At 51.0% G+C, this 23,333-nt stretch overlaps 3 protein-coding genes across 3 annotated transcripts; all 3 read right to left on the minus strand.

The window, feature by feature from the left end:
• Positions 1-870: 870 nt before the first annotated feature.
• LOC131265050 (uncharacterized) lies at positions 871-4,762 on the minus strand. The gene is made up of 2 exons (XM_058267314.1): positions 4,140-4,762; positions 871-3,910 (listed from the first exon to the last, which is right to left on the minus strand). Exons 1-2 carry the CDS (start codon positions 4,760-4,762, stop codon positions 871-873), a joined length of 3,663 nt encoding a protein of 1,220 aa, XP_058123297.1.
• A 5,471-nt stretch (positions 4,763-10,233) lies between these two features.
• Positions 10,234-13,861, minus strand: LOC131265080 (filaggrin-like). The gene is made up of 2 exons (XM_058267345.1): positions 13,239-13,861; positions 10,234-13,123 (listed from the first exon to the last, which is right to left on the minus strand). The coding sequence occupies exons 1-2, from the start codon at positions 13,859-13,861 to the stop codon at positions 10,234-10,236; spliced, it is 3,513 nt and encodes a 1,170-aa protein (XP_058123328.1).
• A 1,021-nt stretch (positions 13,862-14,882) lies between these two features.
• LOC131265091 (uncharacterized) lies at positions 14,883-18,059 on the minus strand. Its single transcript, XM_058267356.1, has 2 exons — positions 17,872-18,059; positions 14,883-15,936 (listed from the first exon to the last, which is right to left on the minus strand). Exons 1-2 carry the CDS (start codon positions 18,057-18,059, stop codon positions 14,883-14,885), a joined length of 1,242 nt encoding a protein of 413 aa, XP_058123339.1.
• Positions 18,060-23,333: the final 5,274 nt, after the last annotated feature.

Genomic DNA, 23,333 nt, shown 5'->3' on the forward strand with positions numbered 1-23,333 from the left:
TTTCCCTCTCCTCCGATCACGTAGAAATCCGAATCCAGGGTGTTTTGTCCTACCCTGAGGGTTGCAGTAAATACCCAAATGGTTGGAAGTTCTTTTCCACCGTAGGGTTTGAAGACTTTGCCTGTATTTTGTTTTTGGTATTTTACTACCACTTTGCTTGCCTTCAACTTCTCCCATACGGACTCACTCAAGAGATTATATTTCGACCCAGAGTCGATCACGGCGAATGTTTTAACTCCTACGATTTCGCAGCTGACATCGCCGTCATTGTCAGCGGTCGTCGGTCCGCGCAGGCTTGGGGGTGATGACAGCTGGCTTCGGGGTGACGGTTGCAGCTAGCACCGTCCGTGCTGCTCGCTGGTTTGCTCCACGCGCTCGATCCGTATCCTCCTTGCGCTTGGGCTGGTAGTATATTTTGTTTGCCAACCCATCCAACTCGCGACGCAGCTCAACCCACGTAGGGATGAGCTGCTGGTCCGCACGCCGTGTCACGCTCGCAATGGTGTCAGCGTCTAGCTTCTCCATTACGAGCGCGACAATCAGCCCGTCTTCCACCACGGAGGTGGAATCGTCAGCCTCGGCGATCTGACGGGCTGAGGCCACGGCCGTCTCCACCACGTCGATGACACGCATCAACGCGTTCGCCGATGGAGAGTTCATCCTTGGTAATTCCAGGATCTTGCGGATGTGGCCCATAAATGCCACCCGCTTTTTGTAAAACCGCTCCTCGAGCTTGGCCCATGCCTGTGCGAACGGCATGCCGGCGTTCTCGGACGCCTCACAGCTGTGCCTCGCGATGTCGCATCGCTCGAGGCACTTATTCAGAAAGCCAAACTTATCGGAATCCTCCGAAAGCCCGGCCACGCGCTTCTAGAATCGGCTCGAGAACGCGGGCCATTCGGAGGGCGAACCTTCAAATTTGGGCAGCTCGATGCGTGGCAGGTGGTCTGCCCGCGATGGCTGCCCCGCCACCGTGGTGTCCAAAATGGAGGCATCGTCACTGATGAAATGACTCCGGACTGCATTCTTGGATCCCGCCTTACACCTGTTTGTTTGGACCGAAGATGTTTGACTCCCGGAATGACTCCATGTGAGTGCATGTTTGAAGGCACCTTCGGTGGAGGTATCCTCACTGTTGGAATTACTCCGGACTACGTGCTTTGAGGCAGAATTGGTGGAGACTGCATGGGTGGAGGTACCCTTATTGGTGGAATAACTCCGCACGGCATGGTTTGTGGCAGCATTGGTGGAGGCATCGTCACTGATGGAATGACTCCGGAGTGCATTCTTGGATCCCGCCTTACACCTATTTGTTTGGACCGAAGATGTTTGACTCCCGGAATGACTCCATGTGAGTGCATGTTTGAAGGCACCTTCGGTGGAGGCATCCTCACTGTTGGAATTACTCCGGACTACGTGCCTTGAGGCAGCATTGGTGGAGACTGCATGGGTGGAGGTACCCTTATTGGTGGAATAACTCCGCACGGCATGGTTTGTGGCAGCATTGGTGGAGGCATCGTCACTGATGGAATGACTCCGGACTGCATTCTTGGATCCCGCCTTACACCTATTTGTTTGGACCGAAGATGTTTGACTCCCGGAATGACTCCATGTGAGTGCATGTTTAATGGCACCTTCGGTGGAGGCATCCTCACTGTTGGAATTACTCCGGACTACGTGCCTTGAGGCAGCATTGGTGGAGACTGCATGGGTGGAGGTACCCTTATTGGTGGAATAACTCCGCACGGCATGGTTTGTGGCAGCATTGGTGGAGGCATCGTCACTGATGGAATGACTCCGGACTGCATTCTTGGATCCCGCCTTACACCTGTTTGTTTGGACCGAAGATGTTTGACTCCCGGAATGACTCCATGTGAGTGCATGTTTGAAGGCACCTTCGGTGGAGGTATCCTCACTGTTGGAATTACTCCGGACTACGTGCTTTGAGGCAGAATTGGTGGAGACTGCATGGGTGGAGGTACCCTTATTGGTGGAATAACTCCGCACGGCATGGTTTGTGGCAGCATTGGTGGAGGCATCGTCACTGATGGAATGACTCCGGAGTGCATTCTTGGATCCCGCCTTACACCTATTTGTTTGGACCGAAGATGTTTGACTCCCGGAATGACTCCATGTGAGTGCATGTTTGAAGGCACCTTCGGTGGAGGCATCCTCACTGTTGGAATTACTCCGGACTACGTGCCTTGAGGCAGCATTGGTGGAGACTGCATGGGTGGAGGTACCCTTATTGGTGGAATAACTCCGCACGGCATGGTTTGTGGCAGCATTGGTGGAGGCATCGTCACTGATGGAATGACTCCGGAGTGCATTCTTGGATCCCGCCTTACACCTATTTGTTTGGACCGAAGATGTTTGACTCCCGGAATGACTCCATGTGAGTGCATGTTTGAAGGCACCTTCGGTGGAGGCATCCTCACTGTTGGAATTACTCCGGACTACATGCCTTGAGGCAGCATTGGTGGAGACTGCATGGGTGGAGGTACCCTTATTGGTGGAATAACTCCGCACGGCATGGTTTGTGGCAGCATTGGTGGAGGCATCGTCACTGATGGAATGACTCCGGACTGCATTCTTGGATCCCGCCTTACACCTATTTGTTTGGACCGAAGATGTTTGACTCCCGGAATGACTCCAGAGTGCATGTTTGAAGGCCCCGTCGGTGGAGGCATCCTCACTGTTGGAATTACTCCGGACTACGTGCCTTGAGGCAGCATTGGTGGAGACTGCATGGGTGGAGGTACCCTTATTGGTGGAATAACTCCGCACGGCATGGTTTGTGGCAGCATTGGTGGAGGCATCGTCACTGATGGAATGACTCCGGACTGCATTCTTGGATCCCGCCTTACACCTATTTGTTTGGACCGAAGATGTTTGACTCCCGGAATGACTCCATGTGAGAGCATGTTTGAAGGCACCTTCGGTGGAGGCATCCTCACTGTTGGAATTACTCCGGACTACGTGCCTTGAGGCAGCATTGGTGGAGACTGCATGGGTGGAGGTACCCTTATTGGTGGAATAACTCCGCACGGCATGGTTTGTGGCAGCATTGGTGGAGGCATCGTCACTGATGGAATGACTCCGGAGTGCATTCTTGGATCCCGCCTTACACCTATTTGTTTGGACCGAAGATGTTTGACTCCCGGAATGACTCCATGTGAGTGCATGTTTGAAGGCACCTTCGGTGGAGGCATCCTCACTGTTGGAATTACTCCGGACTACGTGCTTTGAGGCAGCATTGGTGGAGACTGCATGGGTGGAGGTACCCTTATTGGTGGAATAACTCCGCACGGCATGGTTTGTGGCAGCATTGGTGGAGGCATCGTCACTGATGGAATGACTCCGGAGTGCATTCTTGGATCCCGCCTTACACCTATTTGTTTGGACCGAAGATGTTTGACTCCCGGAATGACTCCATGTGAGTGCATGTTTGAAGGCACCTTCGGTGGAGGCATCCTCACTGTTGGAATTACTCCGGACTACGTGCCTTGAGGCAGCATTGGTGGAGACTGCATGGGTGGAGGTACCCTTATTGGTGGAATAACTCCGCACGGCATGGTTTGTGGCAGCATTGGTGGAGGCATCGTCACTGATGGAATGACTCCGGAGTGCATTCTTGGATCCCGCCTTACACCTATTTGTTTGGACCGAAGATGTTTGACTCCCGGAATGACTCCAGAGTGCATGTTTGAAGGGCCCGTCGGTGGAGGCATCCTCACTGTTGGAATTACTCCGGACTACGTGCTTTGAGGCAGCATTGGTGGAGACTGCATGGGTGGAGGTACCCTTATTGGTGGAATAACTCCGCACGGCATGGTTTGTGGCAGCATTGGTGGAGGCATCGTCACTGATGGAATGACTCCGGACTGCATTCTTGGAGCCCGGCGTAGACCTGTTTGTTTGGACCGAAGATGTTTGACTCCCGGAATGACTCCATGTGAGTGCATGTTTGAAGGCACCTTCGGTGGAGGCATTCTCACTGTTGGAATTACTCCGGACTACGTGCCTTGAGGCAGCATTGGTGGAGACTGCATGGGTGGAGGTACCCTTATCGGTGGAATAACTCCGCACGGCATGGTTTGTGGCAGCATTGGTGGAGTGTTCTTTCGTCGCTTTCGCACGCGCTCATCCTGGGCAATTCGAGGATTTTGCGGATGTGGCCCATAAATGCCACCCGCTTCTTATAGAATCTCTCCTCCAGCTTGGCCCAAGCTTGGGCGAACGGCATGCCGGCGTTCTCAAATGCCTCGCAGCTGTGCCTCGCGATGTCGCATCGCTCGAGGCACTTGTGAAGGAAGGCGAATTTGTCGGAATCCTCCGACAGCCCGGCCACGCGCTTCTCGAACCGGTTCGAGAACGCGGGCCATTCGGAGGGCGATCCTTCGAACTTGGGCAGCTCAATGCGTGGCAGGTGGTCTGCCCGCGATGGTTGCCCCGCCATCGTGGCGTCCAAAATGGACGGCTTGGAGGCAGCTCCGTCACGGCACCTGCTTGCAGCCGCCATGGCTGCCGCATAAGCCTCCGTGAAGGGGCCCCTGCGCGGATGGGGGCCGGTGATTCCTTCGACGCGCATCAGCGCGGCGTTCCCGTCCCGCCACAGGGACGCCAAAATGTCCACTTTCACGGCGGCCACCTCCGGTTTTATTTTCGCATCGAGGCTTGCGGCCACCTCCTTAACGCTGCCCTCGAGGGCGGTAAGGAGCCGCAAGGCCTCGGCCACGTTGCTTTCGTTTTCGCTATTCATGGCGTAAGATCGCGACAGAATTTTGCACTGATGAACGGCACTTTTCGCGATCACGTCGGGGTCACCAAATGTTCTTTCGTCGCTTTCGCACGGGAGCGAGGGTTGCACGCAGCTAATGCAGCACGTACCAGGTTTGTTTCACTAACTGACTAAACTGACTGACTATCACTAAAACTGACAAACTTTCGCGTACTTGCTAAACGGTACTTTATTGATTCGATCGGTTTCGCGATAACAGCCGAAAGGTCCGGGAACGTAAACAGAAAGAGGCCCGTCGATCCGTTGATCGACGGTTTTATAGGCTTCATCGCTCCCCTCCACTTCCCTATGCGTGGGAGAGTTGCCCGTATCGAAAGCTCTCCCACGCGCTCTCTCCTGTGACGTACCAGCACGCGGTGATAAGCTGACATTCCAGCACGCGGTCTGGCACGTCACACGATCTTCCGGGTCATGGAAGGGATTTGCATATTGATGGTCGCACGGAGGACGTCATCAATATGCGCTTATCGCATGATCGCGCGGATGACATAATTGATATGCGCTCATCGCATGATCGCGCGGAGGACGTAATTATTGTCGATCAATTATTTCCCACAACCAGTGGAGGCATCGTCACTGGTGGAATGACTTCGGACTGCATTCTTGGATCCCGCCTTACACCTGTTTGTTTGGACCGAAGATGTTTGACTCCCGGAATGACTCCAGAGTGCATGTTTGAAGGCACTTTCGGTGGAGGCATCCTCACTGTTGGAATTTCTCCTGACAAGAGACAGGCACTGAGCACGGAGCAGGAATTAGAAGCGGCGCGAGCACCAGGCGGCAAGCAGCAGGCACTGGGCGGCGCGGTGGCACGAGGAGGCACGGAGCACACACGGGGCACGAAGCAAGGGGGGCGGGACACGGAGCACACGCGAGGACGCACGAAGCGGGAGCGGCGGGACACGACACTGGGGTGCGGATGCACGTAGCGGGCACGGAGTGAGGGCACGGAGTCAGCAAGTCACTCCGGCGTCGGCGCGGAATGCACGTGTAGCATCGTGGTGTGCTTGTCAAAGCATGTCAAAGGCTTTAATATATTGTTCATCCTTATGATTCACGGTTTGATCCTTTTTTAAATATTTTGTAAGGGGTTTTGTTAATTTGGCCTAATATTTGATAAAACGTCTGTAATACGTTAATCCGAGAAATTGTTTTATTTGTTTTTGTGTTTTGGGTAAACTCCAGTTTCCTATTTTTTCTATTTTCGAGGGATCTGGTTTTATTCCTTCTGGCGTTATGACGTGTTCCAAAAATTCGGTTTCCTTTTTCAAAAATTGACATTTGTCTAGCTGAATCTTTAAGTTAAATTCAGAAAGTCTTTTAAGTATTGTTGACATATTTTCCAAATGCACGACCAACGAGGGGTCCCTGGGCACCAGCTATTATTTGAACGGGCTTACTTACTTTATGTGGTTTGGTGCTTGGTGCCGACTGTTTTGCTCGATGATCCTTTACTTTGGTCCTCGATGTTGTATGGGAGACCACTTTGGACCAAGTTTGCTGCTTCGACTTGCTGCTCTCAGCATGTTCCTGCTGCTGGTGTAAGAACTGCTGCTGCTGGGAAGTATTCCGTATTTTTCTCCTCGCACCCAGTGTTCAGCCACCAAGCGCTGAATCTCCGCTAGAGACTCGGGAATCAAATCGCTCTCTTCTTTTCTGTCCGACTTGATCCGCTCTTCCAGCGCCTTGCGCTCTTCCAGCTGCTAGGGCGTCTTCCTCAATAAAAGCATTTATTGCATCCCAATGATTGAGATATTTCTCTTTCTGTTTTGCCAATGTTTTTATGTTTTGGATGATCTCCTTGCATTTATTATAATACCTTGATGGATTGACATTCCGTCCGCCATTTTAGTTTGCCACTACTGGCTCTTATAGTATGTTAATTCTTGCCTGTCGCCTAACGCGTTAATCAGAATAAGCTTGACTTCTTCAAAGGTTGTGGGGTATCCGGCTAAGCAAAGTATGTCCTTGGCCTTTCCTTCAATTTTATTGAATACTGCGGTTGTGAAAATTCGCATCTGTTGACGATTCCGTGGAATATTCTGAGTGTGCCTTCGGCTGTGTTCAGCCATGATGTTAACTGTTTTTTGTTTTCGTCAAATTTTGGAATTGACTTGATTGGATCAGGGATTTTGCATAAGGCTTCGTAAGAATTTCCTACATGGTTTCCTGATGACAAATTTGGTCCTTGTTGTTGTTGTTCTACCATCTGTTGCAAGGCTGCAACTTGGTTTTTTAGAGTTTCAACATCCATTTCGTGGTGTTGTAGGCTCAATAATTCAAGAGTTAGATTTTCGGTTCTCAGCGGTACGTGTGAATACTCTTCTGATTGTTGTGAACTCGAACTATCTGAATCTGAGTTTGGGCTGTCTGTGCGTGTAAGAAGTTCTCTGACCTTTTTCAACGCGGTCTTCTTTTTGGGACCCTTTATCCAGGACAAACTCTTCTTGGGGGTTTTTGTTTTTTTTCTCAAAGGCCCTATCTCGTAGTACTCCCTTGATTTGGATCTATCATCTATCTAGTAGTATGATATTTCCCTACCCAAAAAATCTATCTAGTAGTGTTTTTTAGGACACAAGAAAAAATCACTTCAGTTAGGCGTCACGTCTATCTCGTAGTGCGCGTACGTGTTCACGAAAATAATCTTTACTCGCGATTTGGTTCGTGGGCCCTATCTGGTAGTACTCCTCACGAAATGAAAGTAACACTTTTAGTTTACCGTCATTAATGAGTTCATTTTCACATTCGATAAAACGTGAGCCCTATCTGGTAGTCCATAACTGCCATCATGGCTGAAGGCAGCTGGCCGACCGTCTCCATCATCTCGCGAACTTGATCGCGGACGACTATGCGGCGAAGCGCGCCATAGATGGACTGTCCCTCCGTCTGTATTTGCTGCGCTTTATACAGCTTAATGTGTGCACACAGCAAGTGTATGCGGTACACCTGGTGAATCGTAATGATTCGCCCAATCTCCCGCGGATTCCAGGTCGTGCACGTGCGGCTATACGCTAACGCTGTAGCGACTCCTATTCCACGCGTGGACGTAGCCAAAGGAACTGCCACCTTCGCTTTGACTATTTTCACGGTTTCAAGAGCTTTCTGCAGACTGCCCTTGTCGGACTGGAACAGTTTATACTTTGTTGCCAAAGCATTATTAAACTCCGCCAGGTCCTGATCGGCGCGTCGAGCTCTATACTTCTCCTGGGACCTTTTTGCAGCATTCTTCCCCTTGCGTCCTTCCTTCTTAAACTTCTCGTCGGTGCGCTGGAGAACTTCTTCTGCTTTCTCGGTATTAGACATGTTGGTTAGCTTCGTCTATTCTGAAACGAAAATCTCCCTATCTGGTAGTACTCCCTCCGAATTACAAAAAAAAGGAAATGACTCACCTTGTTGCTTAGTCGTGTTTGGGCGTGGGCGTGAAGAACGTTGGTGGTACTCCACATGTTCAGTAGCGGGGGATCCTCAACTCCTCAGCGACTCTGGTTACAGGGTCTGTGTTGCTTGCGGATGCTTATGGGCGATCTCTCTAAAATGTTCGTGCACTCTGAAGCACGATTTCACTAGCAATGTTCGCACTCCTTGCGGGACGATTTCACTTGTGATGTTCGTACTTCTGTGATACACAAAGTCACTTCTAGATTTCGCACACTTTGCGGAATCACTTTCTTTTGGTTTATATTCCAAGAGATTTCCACTGTTTTTCTACTAGATCACTTCCTCAAACGCCTACCCGGCTGCGCCAATTATGTGGTTGCTGCTTAATGACTCATAAAAAAAATATTTATTCTTTATAAATTACAAGCCCAACGCACAAGTTTGAGATCTAACTCTTACAAAAGTAGAAATAGAACTGAACTCATCCCTACTTGCTGCCCTGCTTTTATAGTAGCGCTCGTGAGAATGCCGATAGGGGGTGATGTTCCTGATGATTTGTTTTGCTTCCAGGCCGTCGTGGAATGTCGCCTTGAATGTCTGCTTCACTTCCGTAGCCAGGGAACATGCATGATCATGCTTTCTCGTTGATGATCTGTCGCCGTGAAGATATTGCGTCAGCCAGAACGTGCCGTTGTTGTGAAGACTGCAACAATGTCATCTATCGGATGTTGTGTCTTAAAGCGCGTGTCTCTGGTGGAAGGCATTTTCTACATCCAATCTGGAGAAAACTTTTGCATTCGCAAAAGCTGGCAGAAAATCTGCGATGGTGGGTAATGGATGGTTTTCCCTTTCTACTGCCTCATTTGCCCGTCGCATGTCGATACATATGCGCACATCGTTACCTTTAGGGACAACGACTACCGGGGACACCCATTTGGAAGGTTTATTCATCTTTTCAATTACTCATTTCTTCAACAGGATGTCAAGCTTTTCCTCTACTAGTTTCTCCAGTGCAGGTGGAATACGACGGTACGGCTGAATAACCGGTACTACATCTTCCTTAATCGGGATGTCAACTACAATATCCTTGATGGTTGGTTCCTAGTGGGTCATGTGCATTGATGTTGTTGACGCTTATTTTCAAAACTCCCATTTCTGTCGCCGTATCGCGACCAATCAGGACTTTTCCCTCTCCTCCGATCACGTAGAAATCCGAATCCAGGGTGTTTTGTCCTACCCTGAGGGTTGCAGTAAATACCCAAATGGTTGGAAGTTCTTTTCCACCGTAGGGTTTGAAGACTTTGCCTGTATTTTGTTTTTGGTATTTTACTACCACTTTGCTTGCCTTCAACTTCTCCCATACGGACTCACTCAAGAGATTATATTTCGACCCAGAGTCGATCACGGCGAATGTTTTAACTCCTACGATTTCGCAGCTGACATCGCCGTCATTGTCAGCGGTCGTCGGTCCGCGCAGGCTTGGGGGTGATGACAGCTGGCTTCGGGGTGACGGTTGCAGCTAGCACCGTCCGTGCTGCTCGCTGGTTTGCTCCACGCGCTCGATCCGTATCCTCCTTGCGCTTGGGCTGGTAGTATATTTTGTTTGCCAACCCATCCAACTCGCGACGCAGCTCAACCCACGTAGGGATGAGCTGCTGGTCCGCACGCCGTGTCACACTCGCAATGGTGTCAGCGTCTAGCTTCTCCATTACGAGCGCGACAATCAGCCCGTCTTCCACCACGGAGGTGGAATCGTCAGCCTCGGCGATCTGACGGGCTGAGGCCACGGCCGTCTCCACCACGTCGATGACACGCATCAACGCGTTCGCCGATGGAGAGTTCATCCTTGGTAATTCCAGGATCTTGCGGATGTGGCCCATAAATGCCACCCGCTTTTTGTAAAACCGCTCCTCGAGCTTGGCCCATGCCTGTGCGAACGGCATGCCGGCGTTCTCGGACGCCTCACAGCTGTGCCTCGCGATGTCGCATCGCTCGAGGCACTTATTCAGAAAGCCAAACTTATCGGAATCCTCCGAAAGCCCGGCCACGCGCTTCTAGAATCGGCTCGAGAACGCGGGCCATTCGGAGGGCGAACCTTCAAATTTGGGCAGCTCGATGCGTGGCAGGTGGTCTGCCCGCGATGGCTGCCCCGCCACCGTGGTGTCCAAAATGGAGGCATCGTCACTGATGAAATGACTCCGGACTGCATTCTTGGATCCCGCCTTACACCTGTTTGTTTGGACCGAAGATGTTTGACTCCCGGAATGACTCCATGTGAGTGCATGTTTGAAGGCACCTTCGGTGGAGGTATCCTCACTGTTGGAATTACTCCGGACTACGTGCTTTGAGGCAGAATTGGTGGAGACTGCATGGGTGGAGGTACCCTTATTGGTGGAATAACTCCGCACGGCATGGTTTGTGGCAGCATTGGTGGAGGCATCGTCACTGATGGAATGACTCCGGACTGCATTCTTGGATCCCGCCTTACACCTATTTGTTTGGACCGAAGATGTTTGACTCCCGGAATGACTCCATGTGAGTGCATGTTTGAAGGCACCTTCGGTGGAGGCATCCTCACTGTTGGAATTACTCCGGACTACGTGCCTTGAGGCAGCATTGGTGGAGACTGCATGGGTGGAGGTACCCTTATTGGTGGAATAACTCCGCACGGCATGGTTTGTGGCAGCATTGGTGGAGGCATCGTCACTGATGGAATGACTCCGGAGTGCATTCTTGGATCCCGCCTTACACCTATTTGTTTGGACCGAAGATGTTTGACTCCCGGAATGACTCCATGTGAGTGCATGTTTGAAGGCACCTTCGGTGGAGGCATCCTCACTGTTGGAATTACTCCGGACTACATGCCTTGAGGCAGCATTGGTGGAGACTGCATGGGTGGAGGTACCCTTATTGGTGGAATAACTCCGCACGGCATGGTTTGTGTCAGCATTGGTGGAGGCATCGTCACTGATGGAATGACTCCGGACTGCATTCTTGGATCCCGCCTTACACCTATTTGTTTGGACCGAAGATGTTTGACTCCCGGAATGACTCCAGAGTGCATGTTTGAAGGCCCCGTCGGTGGAGGCATCCTCACTGTTGGAATTACTCCGGACTACGTGCTTTGAGGCAGCATTGGTGGAGACTGCATGGGTGGAGGTACCCTTATTGGTGGAATAACTCCGCACGGCATGGTTTGTGGCAGCATTGGTGGAGGCATCGTCACTGATGGAATGACTCCGGACTGCATTCTTGGATCCCGCCTTACACCTATTTGTTTGGACCGAAGATGTTTGACTCCCGGAATGACTCCATGTGAGTGCATGTTTGAAGGCACCTTCGGTGGAGGCATCCTCACTGTTGGAATTACTCCGGACTACGTGCCTTGAGGCAGCATTGGTGGAGACTGCATGGGTGGAGGTACCCTTATTGGTGGAATAACTCCGCACGGCATGGTTTGTGGCAGCATTGGTGGAGGCATCGTCACTGATGGAATGACTCCGGAGTGCATTCTTGGATCCCGCCTTACACCTATTTGTTTGGACCGAAGATGTTTGACTCCCGGAATGACTCCAGAGTGCATGTTTGAAGGCCCCGTCGGTGGAGGCATCCTCACTGTTGGAATTACTCCGGACTACGTGCTTTGAGGCAGCATTGGTGGAGACTGCATGGGTGGAGGTACCCTTATTGGTGGAATAACTCCGCACGGCATGGTTTGTGGCAGCATTGGTGGAGGCATCGTCACTGATGGAATGACTCCGGACTGCATTCTTGGAGCCCGCCTTACACCTATTTGTTTGGACCGAAGATGTTTGACTCCCGGAATGACTCCATGTGAGTGCATGTTTGAAGGCACCTTCGGTGGAGGCATCCTCACTGTTGGAATTACTCCGGACTACGTGCCTTGAGGCAGCATTGGTGGAGACTGCATGGGTGGAGGTACCCTTATTGGTGGAATAACTCCGCACGGCATGGTTTGTGGCAGCATTGGTGGAGGCATCGTCACTGATGGAATGACTCCGGACTGCATTCTTGGAGCCCGCCTTACACCTATTTGTTTGGACCGAAGATGTTTGACTCCCGGAATGACTCCATGTGAGTGCATGTTTGAAGGCACCTTCGGTGGAGGCATCCTCACTGTTGGAATTACTCCGGACTACGTGCCTTGAGGCAGCATTGGTGGAGACTGCATGGGTGGAGGTACCCATATTGGTGGAATAACTCCGCACGGCATGGTTTGTGGCAGCATTGGTGGAGGCATCGTCACTGATGGAATGACTCCGGACTGCATTCTTGGATCCCGCCTTACACCTATTTGTTTGGACCGAAGATGTTTGACTCCCGGAATGACTCCATGTGAGTGCATGTTTGAAGGCACCTTCGGTGGAGGCATCCTCACTGTTGGAATTACTCCGGACTACGTGCCTTGAGGCAGCATTGGTGGAGACTGCATGGGTGGAGGTACCCTTATTGGTGGAATAACTCCGCACGGCATGGTTTGTGGCAGCATTGGTGGAGGCATCGTCACTGATGGAATGACTCCGGACTGCATTCTTGGATCCCGCCTTACACCTATTTGTTTGGACCGAAGATGTTTGACTCCCGGAATGACTCCAGAGTGCATGTTTGAAGGCCCCGTCGGTGGAGGCATCCTCACTGTTGGAATTACTCCGGACTACGTGCTTTGAGGCAGTATTGGTGGAGACTGCATGGGTGGAGGTACCCTTATTGGTGGAATAACTCCGCACGGCATGGTTTGTGGCAGCATTGGTGGAGGCATCGTCACTGATGGAATGGCTCCGGACTGCATTCTTGGAGCCCGGCGTAGACCTGTTTGTTTGGACCGAAGATGTTTGACTCCCGGAATGACTCCATGTGAGTGCATGTTTGAAGGCACCTTCGGTGGAGGCATCCTCACTGTTGGAATTACTCCGGACTACGTGCCTTGAGGCAGCATTGGTGGAGACTGCATGGGTGGAGGTACCCTTATCGGTGGAATAACTCCGCACGGCATGGTTTGTGGCAGCATTGGTGGAGTGTTCTTTCGTCGCTTTCGCACGCGCTCATCCTGGGCAATTCGAGGATTTTGCGGATGTGGCCCATAAATGCCACCCGCTTCTTATAGAATCTCTCCTCCAGCTTGGCCCAAGCTTGGGCGAACGGCATGCCGGCGTTCTCAAATGCCTCGCAGCTGTGCCTCGCGATGTCGCATCGCTCGAGGCACTTGTGAAGGAAGGCGAATTTGTCGGAATCCTCCGACAGCCCGGCCACGCGCTTCTCGAACCGGTTCGAGAACGCGGGCCATTCGGAGGGCGATCCTTCGAACTTGGGCAGCTCAATGCGTGGCAGGTGGTCTGCCCGCGATGGTTGCCCCGCCATCGTGGCGTCCAAAATGGACGGCTTGGAGGCAGCTCCGTCACGGCACCTGCTTGCAGCCGCCATGGCTGCCGCATAAGCCTCCGTGAAGGGGCCCCTGCGCGGATGGGGGCCGGTGATTCCTTCGACGCGCATCAGCGCGGCGTTCCCGTCCCGCCACAGGGACGCCAAAATGTCCACTTTCACGGCGGCCACCTCCGGTTTTATTTTCGCATCGAGGCTTGCGGCCACCTCCTTAACGCTGCCCTCGAGGGCGGTAAGGAGCCGCAAGGCCTCGGCCACGTTGCTTTCGTTTTCGCTATTCATGGCGTAAGATCGCGACAGAATTTTGCACTGATGAACGGCACTTTTCGCGATCACGTCGGGGTCACCAAATGTTCTTTCGTCGCTTTCGCACGGGAGCGAGGGTTGCACGCAGCTAATGCAGCACGTACCAGGTTTGTTTCACTAACTGACTAAACTGACTGACTATCACTAAAACTGACAAACTTTCGCGTACTTGCTAAACGGTACTTTATTGATTCGATCGGTTTCGCGATAACAGCCGAAAGGTCCGGGAACGTAAACAGAAAGAGGCCCGTCGATCCGTTGATCGACGGTTTTATAGGCTTCATCGCTCCCCTCCACTTCCCTATGCGTGGGAGAGTTGCCCGTATCGAAAGCTCTCCCACGCGCTCTCTCCTGTGACGTACCAGCACGCGGTGATAAGCTGACATTCCAGCACGCGGTCTGGCACGTCACACGATCTTCCGGGTCATGGAAGGGATTTGCATATTGATGGTCGCACGGAGGACGTCATCAATATGCGCTTATCGCATGATCGCGCGGATGACATAATTGATATGCGCTCATCGCATGATCGCGCGGAGGACGTAATTATTGTCGATCAATTATTTCCCACAACCAGTGGAGGCATCGTCACTGGTGGAATCACTTCGGACTGCATTCTTGGATCCCGCCTTACACCTGTTTGTTTGGACCGAAGATGTTTGACTCCCGGAATGACTCCAGAGTGCATGTTTGAAGGCACTTTCGGTGGAGGCATCCTCACTGTTGGAATTTCTCCTGACAAGAGACAGGCACTGGGCGGCGCGGCAGCACGAAGAGGCACGGAGCAGGAATTAGAAGCGGCGCGAGCACCAGGCGGCAAGCAGCAGGCACTGGGCGGCGCGGTGGCACGAGGAGGCACGGAGCACACACGGGGCACGAAGCAAGGGGGGCGGGACACGGAGCACACGCGAGGACGCACGAAGCGGGAGCGGCGGGACACGACACTGGGGTGCGGATGCACGTAGCGGGCACGGAGTGAGGGCACGGAGTCAGCAAGTCACTCCGGCGTCGGCGCGGAATGCACGTGTAGCATCGTGGTGTGCTTCTTGCCACACACCTGGCACCTCCGTTGACTCGGGCATGCATTGGCCGGGTGGTCCTTGGATAAGTAGTTCATGCACTTGCGGCGGTCCATAATGTAATTGATACATTTCAATGAGGTACCCTCATTGGTGGAATAACTCCGCACGGCATGGTTTGTGGCAGCATTGGTGGAGGCATCGTCACTGATGGAATGACTCCGGACTGCATTCTTGGATCCCGCCTTACACCTGTTTGTTTGGACCGAAGATGTTTGACTCCCGGAATGACTCCATGTGAGTGCATGTTTGAAGGCACCTTCGGTGGAGGCATCCTCACTGTTGGAATTACTCCGGACTACGTGCTTTGAGGCAGAATTGGTGGAGACTGCATGGGTGGAGGTACCCTCATTGGTGGAATAACTCCGCACGGCATGGTTTGTGGCAGCATTGGTGGAGGCAGCGTCACTGATGGAATGACTCCGGACTGCATTCTTGGATCCCGCCTTACACCTGTTTGTTTGGACCGAAGATGTTTGACTCCCGGAATGACTCCATGTGAGTGCATGTTTGAAGGCACCTTCGGTGGAGGCATCCTCACTGTTGGAATTACTCCGGACTACGTGCCTTGAGGCAGCATTGGTGGAGACTGCATGGGTGGAGGTACCCTTATTGGTGGAATAACTCCGCACGGCATGGTTTGTGGCAGCATTGGTGGAGGCATCGTCACTGATGGAATGACTCCGGAGTGCATTCTTGGATCCCGCCTTACACCAATTTGTTTGGACCGAAGATGTTTGACTCCCGGAATGACTCCAGAGTGCATGTTTGAAGGCCCCGTCGGTGGAGGCATCCTCACTGTTGGAATTACTCCGGACTACGTGCTTTGAGGCAGCATTGGTGGAGACTGCATGGGTGGAGGTACCCTCATTGGTGGAATGACTCCGCACGGCATGCTTTGAGGTAGCATTGGTGGAGGCATCGTCACTGGTGGAATGACTTCGGACTGCATTCTTGGAGCCCGCCTTACACCTGTTTGTTTGGACCGAAGATGTTTGACTCCCGGAATGACTCGAGAGTGCATGTTTGAAGGCCCCGTCGGTGGAGGCATGCTCACTGTTGGAATTACTCCGGACTACGAGCCTTGAGACTGCATGGGTGGAGGTACCCTTATTGGTGGAATAACTCCGCACGGCATGGTTTGTAGCAGCATTGGTGGAGGCATCGTCACTGATGGAATGACTCCGGACTGCATTCTTGGAGCCCGGCGTAGACCTGTTTGTTTGGACCGCCGATGTTTGACTCCCGGAATGACTCCAGTGTTTTAAGTAGTGTTTATCCCGTTTGTGGTGCACATCTGACCTTACCCGAGTCTCGCGCTAGACTGAGGAAGCGCGCGCTTCTCCGCGGGTGGGAATGTCATTTTTGACATTTCCTTTTGGCAAAGGTTTGTGTGTGTAAACTAGGTTTGTGTTTCACCGTCGTTGCTCATCACGGTACACTTTTCGCCCGAGAAGCTGTTTTTTTTTGTAAACTGGTAACTTTGCGAGAACTTTTCTACGTGGCCTATATTCTTTGTGGCCTATTTTAGTTCAGTGTCCTGCGAGTGAGTCTAGCTCCAGTCGATCGAGATGTCAAACCAAGATCACCACAGCTTTTCTTAAAACCAAAAGCTACATCTAAAACAACAAATTTCTGATTTTTCTGTTTGACCAGTTCTGAAAACCAACATGACTATCCCTAGAATACTTTTTAGGGGTCATTTTGACCCACCCCTATTTGTAAAACGCTATTTCTTCACTATTTTTGAAAATTTTTCAAATCCGTAAATTGTTACTTTTTAGTGTATGTGTTGACTATATTTTGACGTTTTTGGTTTTTCGATGCATTTCTTCATCATTCCGCTATCTCGGTGTTAAGCAAAAATGGTCGAATTTCCCGACGGTTCTGCGAGCGCAGGGGCTTCGGGGCTTTGTTCATTGCTTCTGTCACCATCCGTTGGACAGCTTCTGTGCCCTCGCGGTACAGATTTTTTGCTGTTTCAACTGGCTGCGCGTCAATTTGTCGAGCTGCTCCACGCTCCACGTGGGTGCGAAGCTCCCGGTTTTCCGATCGCAGCTCCTGAATGGTGGACTTCAGTTCCGCCATCGCCGCCAACACCACGGTTATGACACCTTCATCCACGAGACCAGATGTTTTGGCCGACGCAGCCGCGCCTTCCACGGTTTGGTAATTTTGGTTCGCCGTGCCGGGCGACACCGGGAGAACTTGAGCCTGAGTCTGAGTTGCGCATTTTTACCGGTGCCGCTGCGCTCGAACGAATGTCCCCCTCGGTCGGTTTTTCGGCCAGTTTTGTCGCCACGAGCGACCTGGGCAAGGTTAGCGTTGGCTCCACCATCACTCGTTGCATGGTGTCGCCGATTTTTTCAGGAAGGATCGCTGCAACAAGCTGTGCGATGATAGTGAACGGGACCGCACCGGTCGCGTTTCTCTCTGCAGCTCCTCGGCTATTACCGGCGACCCCTGCTGCTCGGTTCTGTCCACCGCCTTCACCATATCAAAGCCTGTGACAAAATATGTCACAGGTACACTTGTTTTTGTGATTCCGCCTGTTTCTCAACTCGTTCGTAGTAGAGCTCCGAAAAACGCGTCTGCTCACCTCGAGCGCTCGATCGCAACCGTCATAGTCTCGGTGAATGGGAGCCTTTCGAAGGCTTACCCAGGTAGACGCTGTGAGGCTGTAGCGACGTCGTGGCTTCCTGAGTACCATAAATTATCCATCCGAGACGCGTCTTGGCTGCTATTGGTTGTCCTAGCCATCCTTCGATTGTCTTAAGCGTTGTCAAAAGATGTGGGTTGTCGATTCCAATCAGTATCCGAGACGTTGCTCTCGTGTAGCTTCTAGTGTCTGCCGCACCGAGGTAACCGTAGGCGGCCGATAGTTCCTTCACGGCTAGCGTTTGTTACCGTAGCGCCAGATCCGCGACGGTGTGAACGTTCCGCATCAAGTACGTTTTATCGGCGTTTTCGGCGGCCGATATCTTCAAAGAGGTGCGAGATTTGGGCTCCTCGCGGGTAAGCTCCCCAGTCCAGCTTAAACTGGTAGGATTTGGATAGCCCTTGAGGCCTAGTTCTGCTACCAGATCCTCGTCCATCAGTGTTACCGCAGAACCATCATCCAGCAGTGCATATGTGTTTACGGACTTCCCCACACCATGCACTGTCACCGGCACGTAGTTGAGTAGCGTTTTAGTGCATGCTACTGCGTGCGAGAGGCTGTAGACTGCGTTCGAATTGGATTGTCGGTCTGGTCTCGCATGGTTGTGCAGAAGCTTGTGGTGGTAAGCGGAGCAGCCCGCTTCTCCACATGACCTTGTTACTTGGCAGCGTTCCAGGGTTGTATGCCTAGGGGTACGGATTTTTATGCCTATTGCTTCTACTACTTTAAGGTTAAAACTTGAAAGTAATTCATGACTAATTTTCCTATCTATTATGATGGCTACTCCGCCACCTTTGTTACCAGTAGTTTTGTCTAATCTATGTACAATGTAATTGGGGTGCGATAACCGCAAATTTGGTGTTAAGAAGGTTTCACTTAAGGTAATGATATGAATACCGTTTAATATCATTTAATTGAAAATTTCATGTTTTTTACTGAATACGCCGTTGGCGTTCCAAGAGATAAGTTTAAGTGGTTTAATGGCCGGAAGGCTAACGGCCACTAACGATGATGTAATAATTAAGGAGGCTCCACGTACGGAGATTAAAGGCACAAATAAGTAAAAGGCTCCACGTATGGAGATTAAAGGCACAAATAATTAATAAGGCTCCACGTACGGAGATTAAAGGCACGAATAACTAATAAGGCTCCACGTACGGAGATTATAGGCACATTACAACGGCAAAGCCAACAGTTAAAACGAACGAACTATGGCACGTCCGACCTCGTCGGCGGTCAATGATGAAGAGAGCTTTATTACAGTGTCAATTTGTTACCATGCGGTCAATTGACACATGTCAATTGACCGGATACGAAGATTTATATAGGTTTACCAGGTTTCTACAATATTCGACGGCCGGCGTTCGATCCGGACGTTACAGTGGATTATTTAATATTTGGAAAACAGTATTTTGCTGTTATTTGCACTATAATGGCAATTAAATCTTTTTCGAGTTACATTTACTCATACATGCGAAAACGTCTTCTACTATTTGCCCAATCTCGTTGAAGATTGACATTGTACTTGTGGCTTTTTGACATGCCATGGTCGCATATGACCGCGGATTCGTGTGCGTGGTATGGAACTGCTGGTTCCCCAAAACAGGGAAGCTCGTGTATTGAAAACAAATTCTGTCTTCTTTCTTTGCACCTGCTCGCTGGCGTCGGTCGAGCTGAGCAGCCGTGGAAGTTTGCTCTGTGCTGGAGGCTGCAGTTTGCGCACTTCAGCTTGGATGGAGATATCTTTCCATCGGGGTTGATGGTGGTGAGGCTCAACGGGCAGGTGTTAGAAGAGTGAGCACCTGCGCACTTTACGCACACGGGTTGGTGATGGCAGTTTGCGTTTCAATCCCCTTATTGTTGGCAGTTTCTGCATTGCATTGGTCCACTCTTTGATGATAAGTAATCGAAATAAACGCGGTGGTGGTCTACCGCCCGAACACTTTTGAGTTCCGCTAGGGTTGTGGTTCCCCTTACGAAGTGCAGCAGGTACATTGCCTGGTCGGTTTTTGTTATGAAAAGTTTTTAAACTTTCTTAGGATTAATTTTATTCTCAGCGAGAGCTGAGGTCACTTCTTCAATAGTCATTTCGGGGAGGCCGAAGATGACAATTTTGGTCGTTTTATCTTCCTGTAGCTGGTGCGTGTGGAAGGATGTATTGCTTTTTTGGAGTGCACTGACTACCACTTTGAAGTCTTTAGACGATTTTGTGTTAACCACAATTCCTCTGTACGTACACTTAGTGGTGTAATCGATCACACCTGCGTTCGTGATTTTGCGATGTACATCTCCGACAGATGTACCCGTGATAAGAATTGGGGGCACTTTCCCTAGCTTCGGGTTGATTGCCGGCCGTTGGATATTACAGAGTCCCTCTGCTTGGGGGACTGTTGCACATTGCATTTCACTATTGTCGCTTAGAAGTTCATATTCATTGCTCACTTGCACACTTGGCACATCTGACTTCGCTTTTGTCAATCGGTTGAACTCCTCCAGAGAAAGAGTAATTCTCTTGCACTTTTTGGGCACTTTTTTTACTCCTCCACCCATGGCTGACCCGTGACAATTGGGGGCACTTTCCCTAGCTTCGGGCTGATTGTCAGCCTTTGGATATTACAGTTTTATCCTGTATTCGGCCCTGGTTGCTGGCTTGTTTTCGTATGTCCAGGTACATCGAGCGCTTGAGGCACTCCAGACTGTCGGCTTTGTGCTCAGTTAGCACATTTGATGTTTTCTAGATTAGGACACTCAGCCGAAGAGTGGCCACCGGCACAAACAGAACAGCGGGGATGCATGATGCAGTTCCGCGAGCCGTATCCGAACTGCAGACAGCGCATGCACTGTATGGGGGGGCCCCTCGGCGCCCGCCTCGATACGGCTCCCACTTTATTATCACCGATTGTATGGTTCGTATGGCCCGGAGGGCCTGGATCGTTGACGTGCCGCGCTTCAGCGACACAATGTATAGTTGGTTGTGGTACGAGCGTTCCTGCTCGTCCCGTCGCTTGATGCGTTGCACGTCCACGACTTGGAGGCCGTGCTGCACCTGGAGTTCGCTGGTAATCTCATCAGTTTCCATCAGTGGCAGACCGCGGACCACCACCTTGAACGGACGCTCGCTTTTGACGTCGTGTGGGAAGTACTACGCTTTTTCATTCGTCAGAAACTTAATGAGCTTTGTCATCTCCGGGCGAGAATTGATAAAGACTTTAGTGCCGATGCCCGAAAGCTGGAACGTGGCACTTATTGCTCTGGCTTTCAAAGCCGAGCGGATGGTGTGAAGAGGGAGACTTCTCACAACCACCGGAGGGAGCTTCGTCGGAGCGGACGAAGCGGAGGTGGACCCTGCGGCTGGGGGAGGAATTTGGTTGGACGCTGGCTGGGAGTCAGGCTGGGAGAGACGGTGGTGAAACCAGAATACGAGCTGGTTTCCGTCGATCGTAAGTCGTCGGTGGACTCGCCCTATGTCTCCATGGGCGACTCATTTTCGGGAGAGTCAGATGAGCTCACGCTCATCTTGGATCGCTTCGATCCGTTGCTTGGGGCTACAGAGACAGTCTCCGAACGCTCATCAGAGGCCTCTGACTTGGTCTTCTTTTTCATTTTCTTCGTCGTATTCGTGGGACGAATAATTCCCACGCATTGAACGTACATTGTTCTTATTTGGATAGGAATAGGACTCATTATCCTAGTCCCCTTGGTGTGACAATTGTCGCTTATCTATTTTCCTTCCTTCGCTTCATGCGTGGAACCGCTATCGTGCCACGCATGCCTAAACGCCTCGTTTCCGGTGCATCGTGTCCCTTTCGTTTTATGTGTTTATTTGGACTCACGATTGCACCTGGTCCACGAAGGTTCACATTTCGTCCCGAAAGGTTCTGATTTCGGTTTGTTTGATGAGCCGCAATCTACATGCGACTCGAGCACACCGTTGGTGCATTACCACTGGTGTATGGCTCTTTTGAGCTTGGATGCCTTGGGGGGAGTGGATGATTGCTCTACTGTGTTGCCACTGGAGCTGACGATGAAGCAGCTGCGCAGTTTTCTAAACCTTGGCGTCGCGATTTCAGAAATGCCATTGTTGGTTAGTAACGGAGCAGCTCTTCGTTCCGTTGCGTCCCTTTCCAGGCTTTTTGGGTTGACCTATCTAGAACCGAAAGCAACAGGTGGGCCAGCATTGGATCCGATACGCCTTCAAGGTTTTGTTTCAGGAACCTTAGAGCTTCCACGTGCCGGGAAGTCTCTTGCACCAGAGCTCTTAGCTCGTGGAAATTTTCTGACACCATCTTTGTGAGGGTCATCAATCCCTGGATGTGGCTAAATGATTGCCACTATGGCTCAATGATTGCCGTAGCGCTCTGACAGGATTTGCCAGGCTTGTTTGTAGTTCCCGGCATTGAAGATGCTCACATCTATAGCACCTGCAGCCTCGCCGACCATTGCCTTCTCCAAGTGATTCAGTTTCACCGTAAGACTGTCTCCGGCATTGGCCATCAGGTCTTCGAAGATGGCCTTAAACTTTTTTTTTTCTTTCGAGATGGGTGCCTTCAGTGGTTGGTGCGGGATAACAACTTGAGCCGCGGCAGGCTTTCTGTTCTTGGTATCTAATTCCGCGACTAGCAGCCACCCCTCGATTTTGTTCGATACTTCGTAGTATGCGAACTCGTCGTATGCGCTGTCCTTGTCTGCCATTGTGTTGCCGGGAATTAGGCCTACAATGGTGGTGAGTATGGCACTAAACTCCGTATGCACAGTCGCGAGCTTTTTCGGCGAGTACCTTCAGCTGGGAAACCGTTGGCTCTATCGTTTCCTGCAGCGTTTGCTCGATTCGAAGTAGTTTTGCGTTGATCTGTGCTTGTTGGCGGACCGCCGCCTTCAGCGCCTTTTCCAGCTTCTCCGTTGTCCTGGGGTGCCCTTGTCGATGTACTTGTTGTCTCTATCGGCTCACTCGACATCTTCGCTGGGAAATTCACTGCCTTGGTTCGGGTGTGCCTAACCTGTGGCAGCGGCTTGTCTTTCACTTTTCTCTGCCACTCTGAATCCGGTTCGACTGGACCATATGTCAGGGAGTGACCTCGGCGGGTGGAAGCCACCACTGCCTGGATGGAGAGAGCTTAGGAATAACCTCCGCGGGTTGAGGTTATTCGCTCTGGGAAGAAGATAAATGTAAATGGGTAGGCTAACAGACAAGTTCTCTCGTTTTTCAACTGTTGGACGTCTTTTAAGGCAAGAAGGTGTCTGAAGTGAGCTACCTTGGGTCGGGTTTAAGTTCGAACCCAAATACGTCGATAGATAACGCAAATTGCCTCTCTATTCCAATGGCGCCCGAAAAGGGACCACATTGGAGATTCCAAAGTATTGTATTCTAGTGTTAACACTAGAAATTCTTCACACATTAAGTTTAAGCTCTGCAGATGTTGTGGAAGGTTTGTTTGATCACTTTTTTTTTAATAAAATCATCTAAATTTTACTTTTTAAACTCAGTTTTACTAACACAAATAAAGAAGCATGTAAACAAATGTCATGGTGTATTCACAATAGTTACAACAAAGTTTGTATATCACGGGGAAATTAATGAAATATCAAACATTTTAAAGATGCCGTTATTGTAACTATTGAATTACATCATAATTCTTAACTATTAGTTGAAACCATAGTTCTTTTCTCAATCCCTTCTTCACCGAGCAACGCCGGGGCGTCAAGCTAGTTC

Source organism: Anopheles coustani, chromosome 3, assembly GCF_943734705.1.
Source record: "Anopheles coustani chromosome 3, idAnoCousDA_361_x.2, whole genome shotgun sequence".
Lineage (NCBI taxonomy): Eukaryota > Metazoa > Arthropoda > Insecta > Diptera > Culicidae > Anopheles > Anopheles coustani.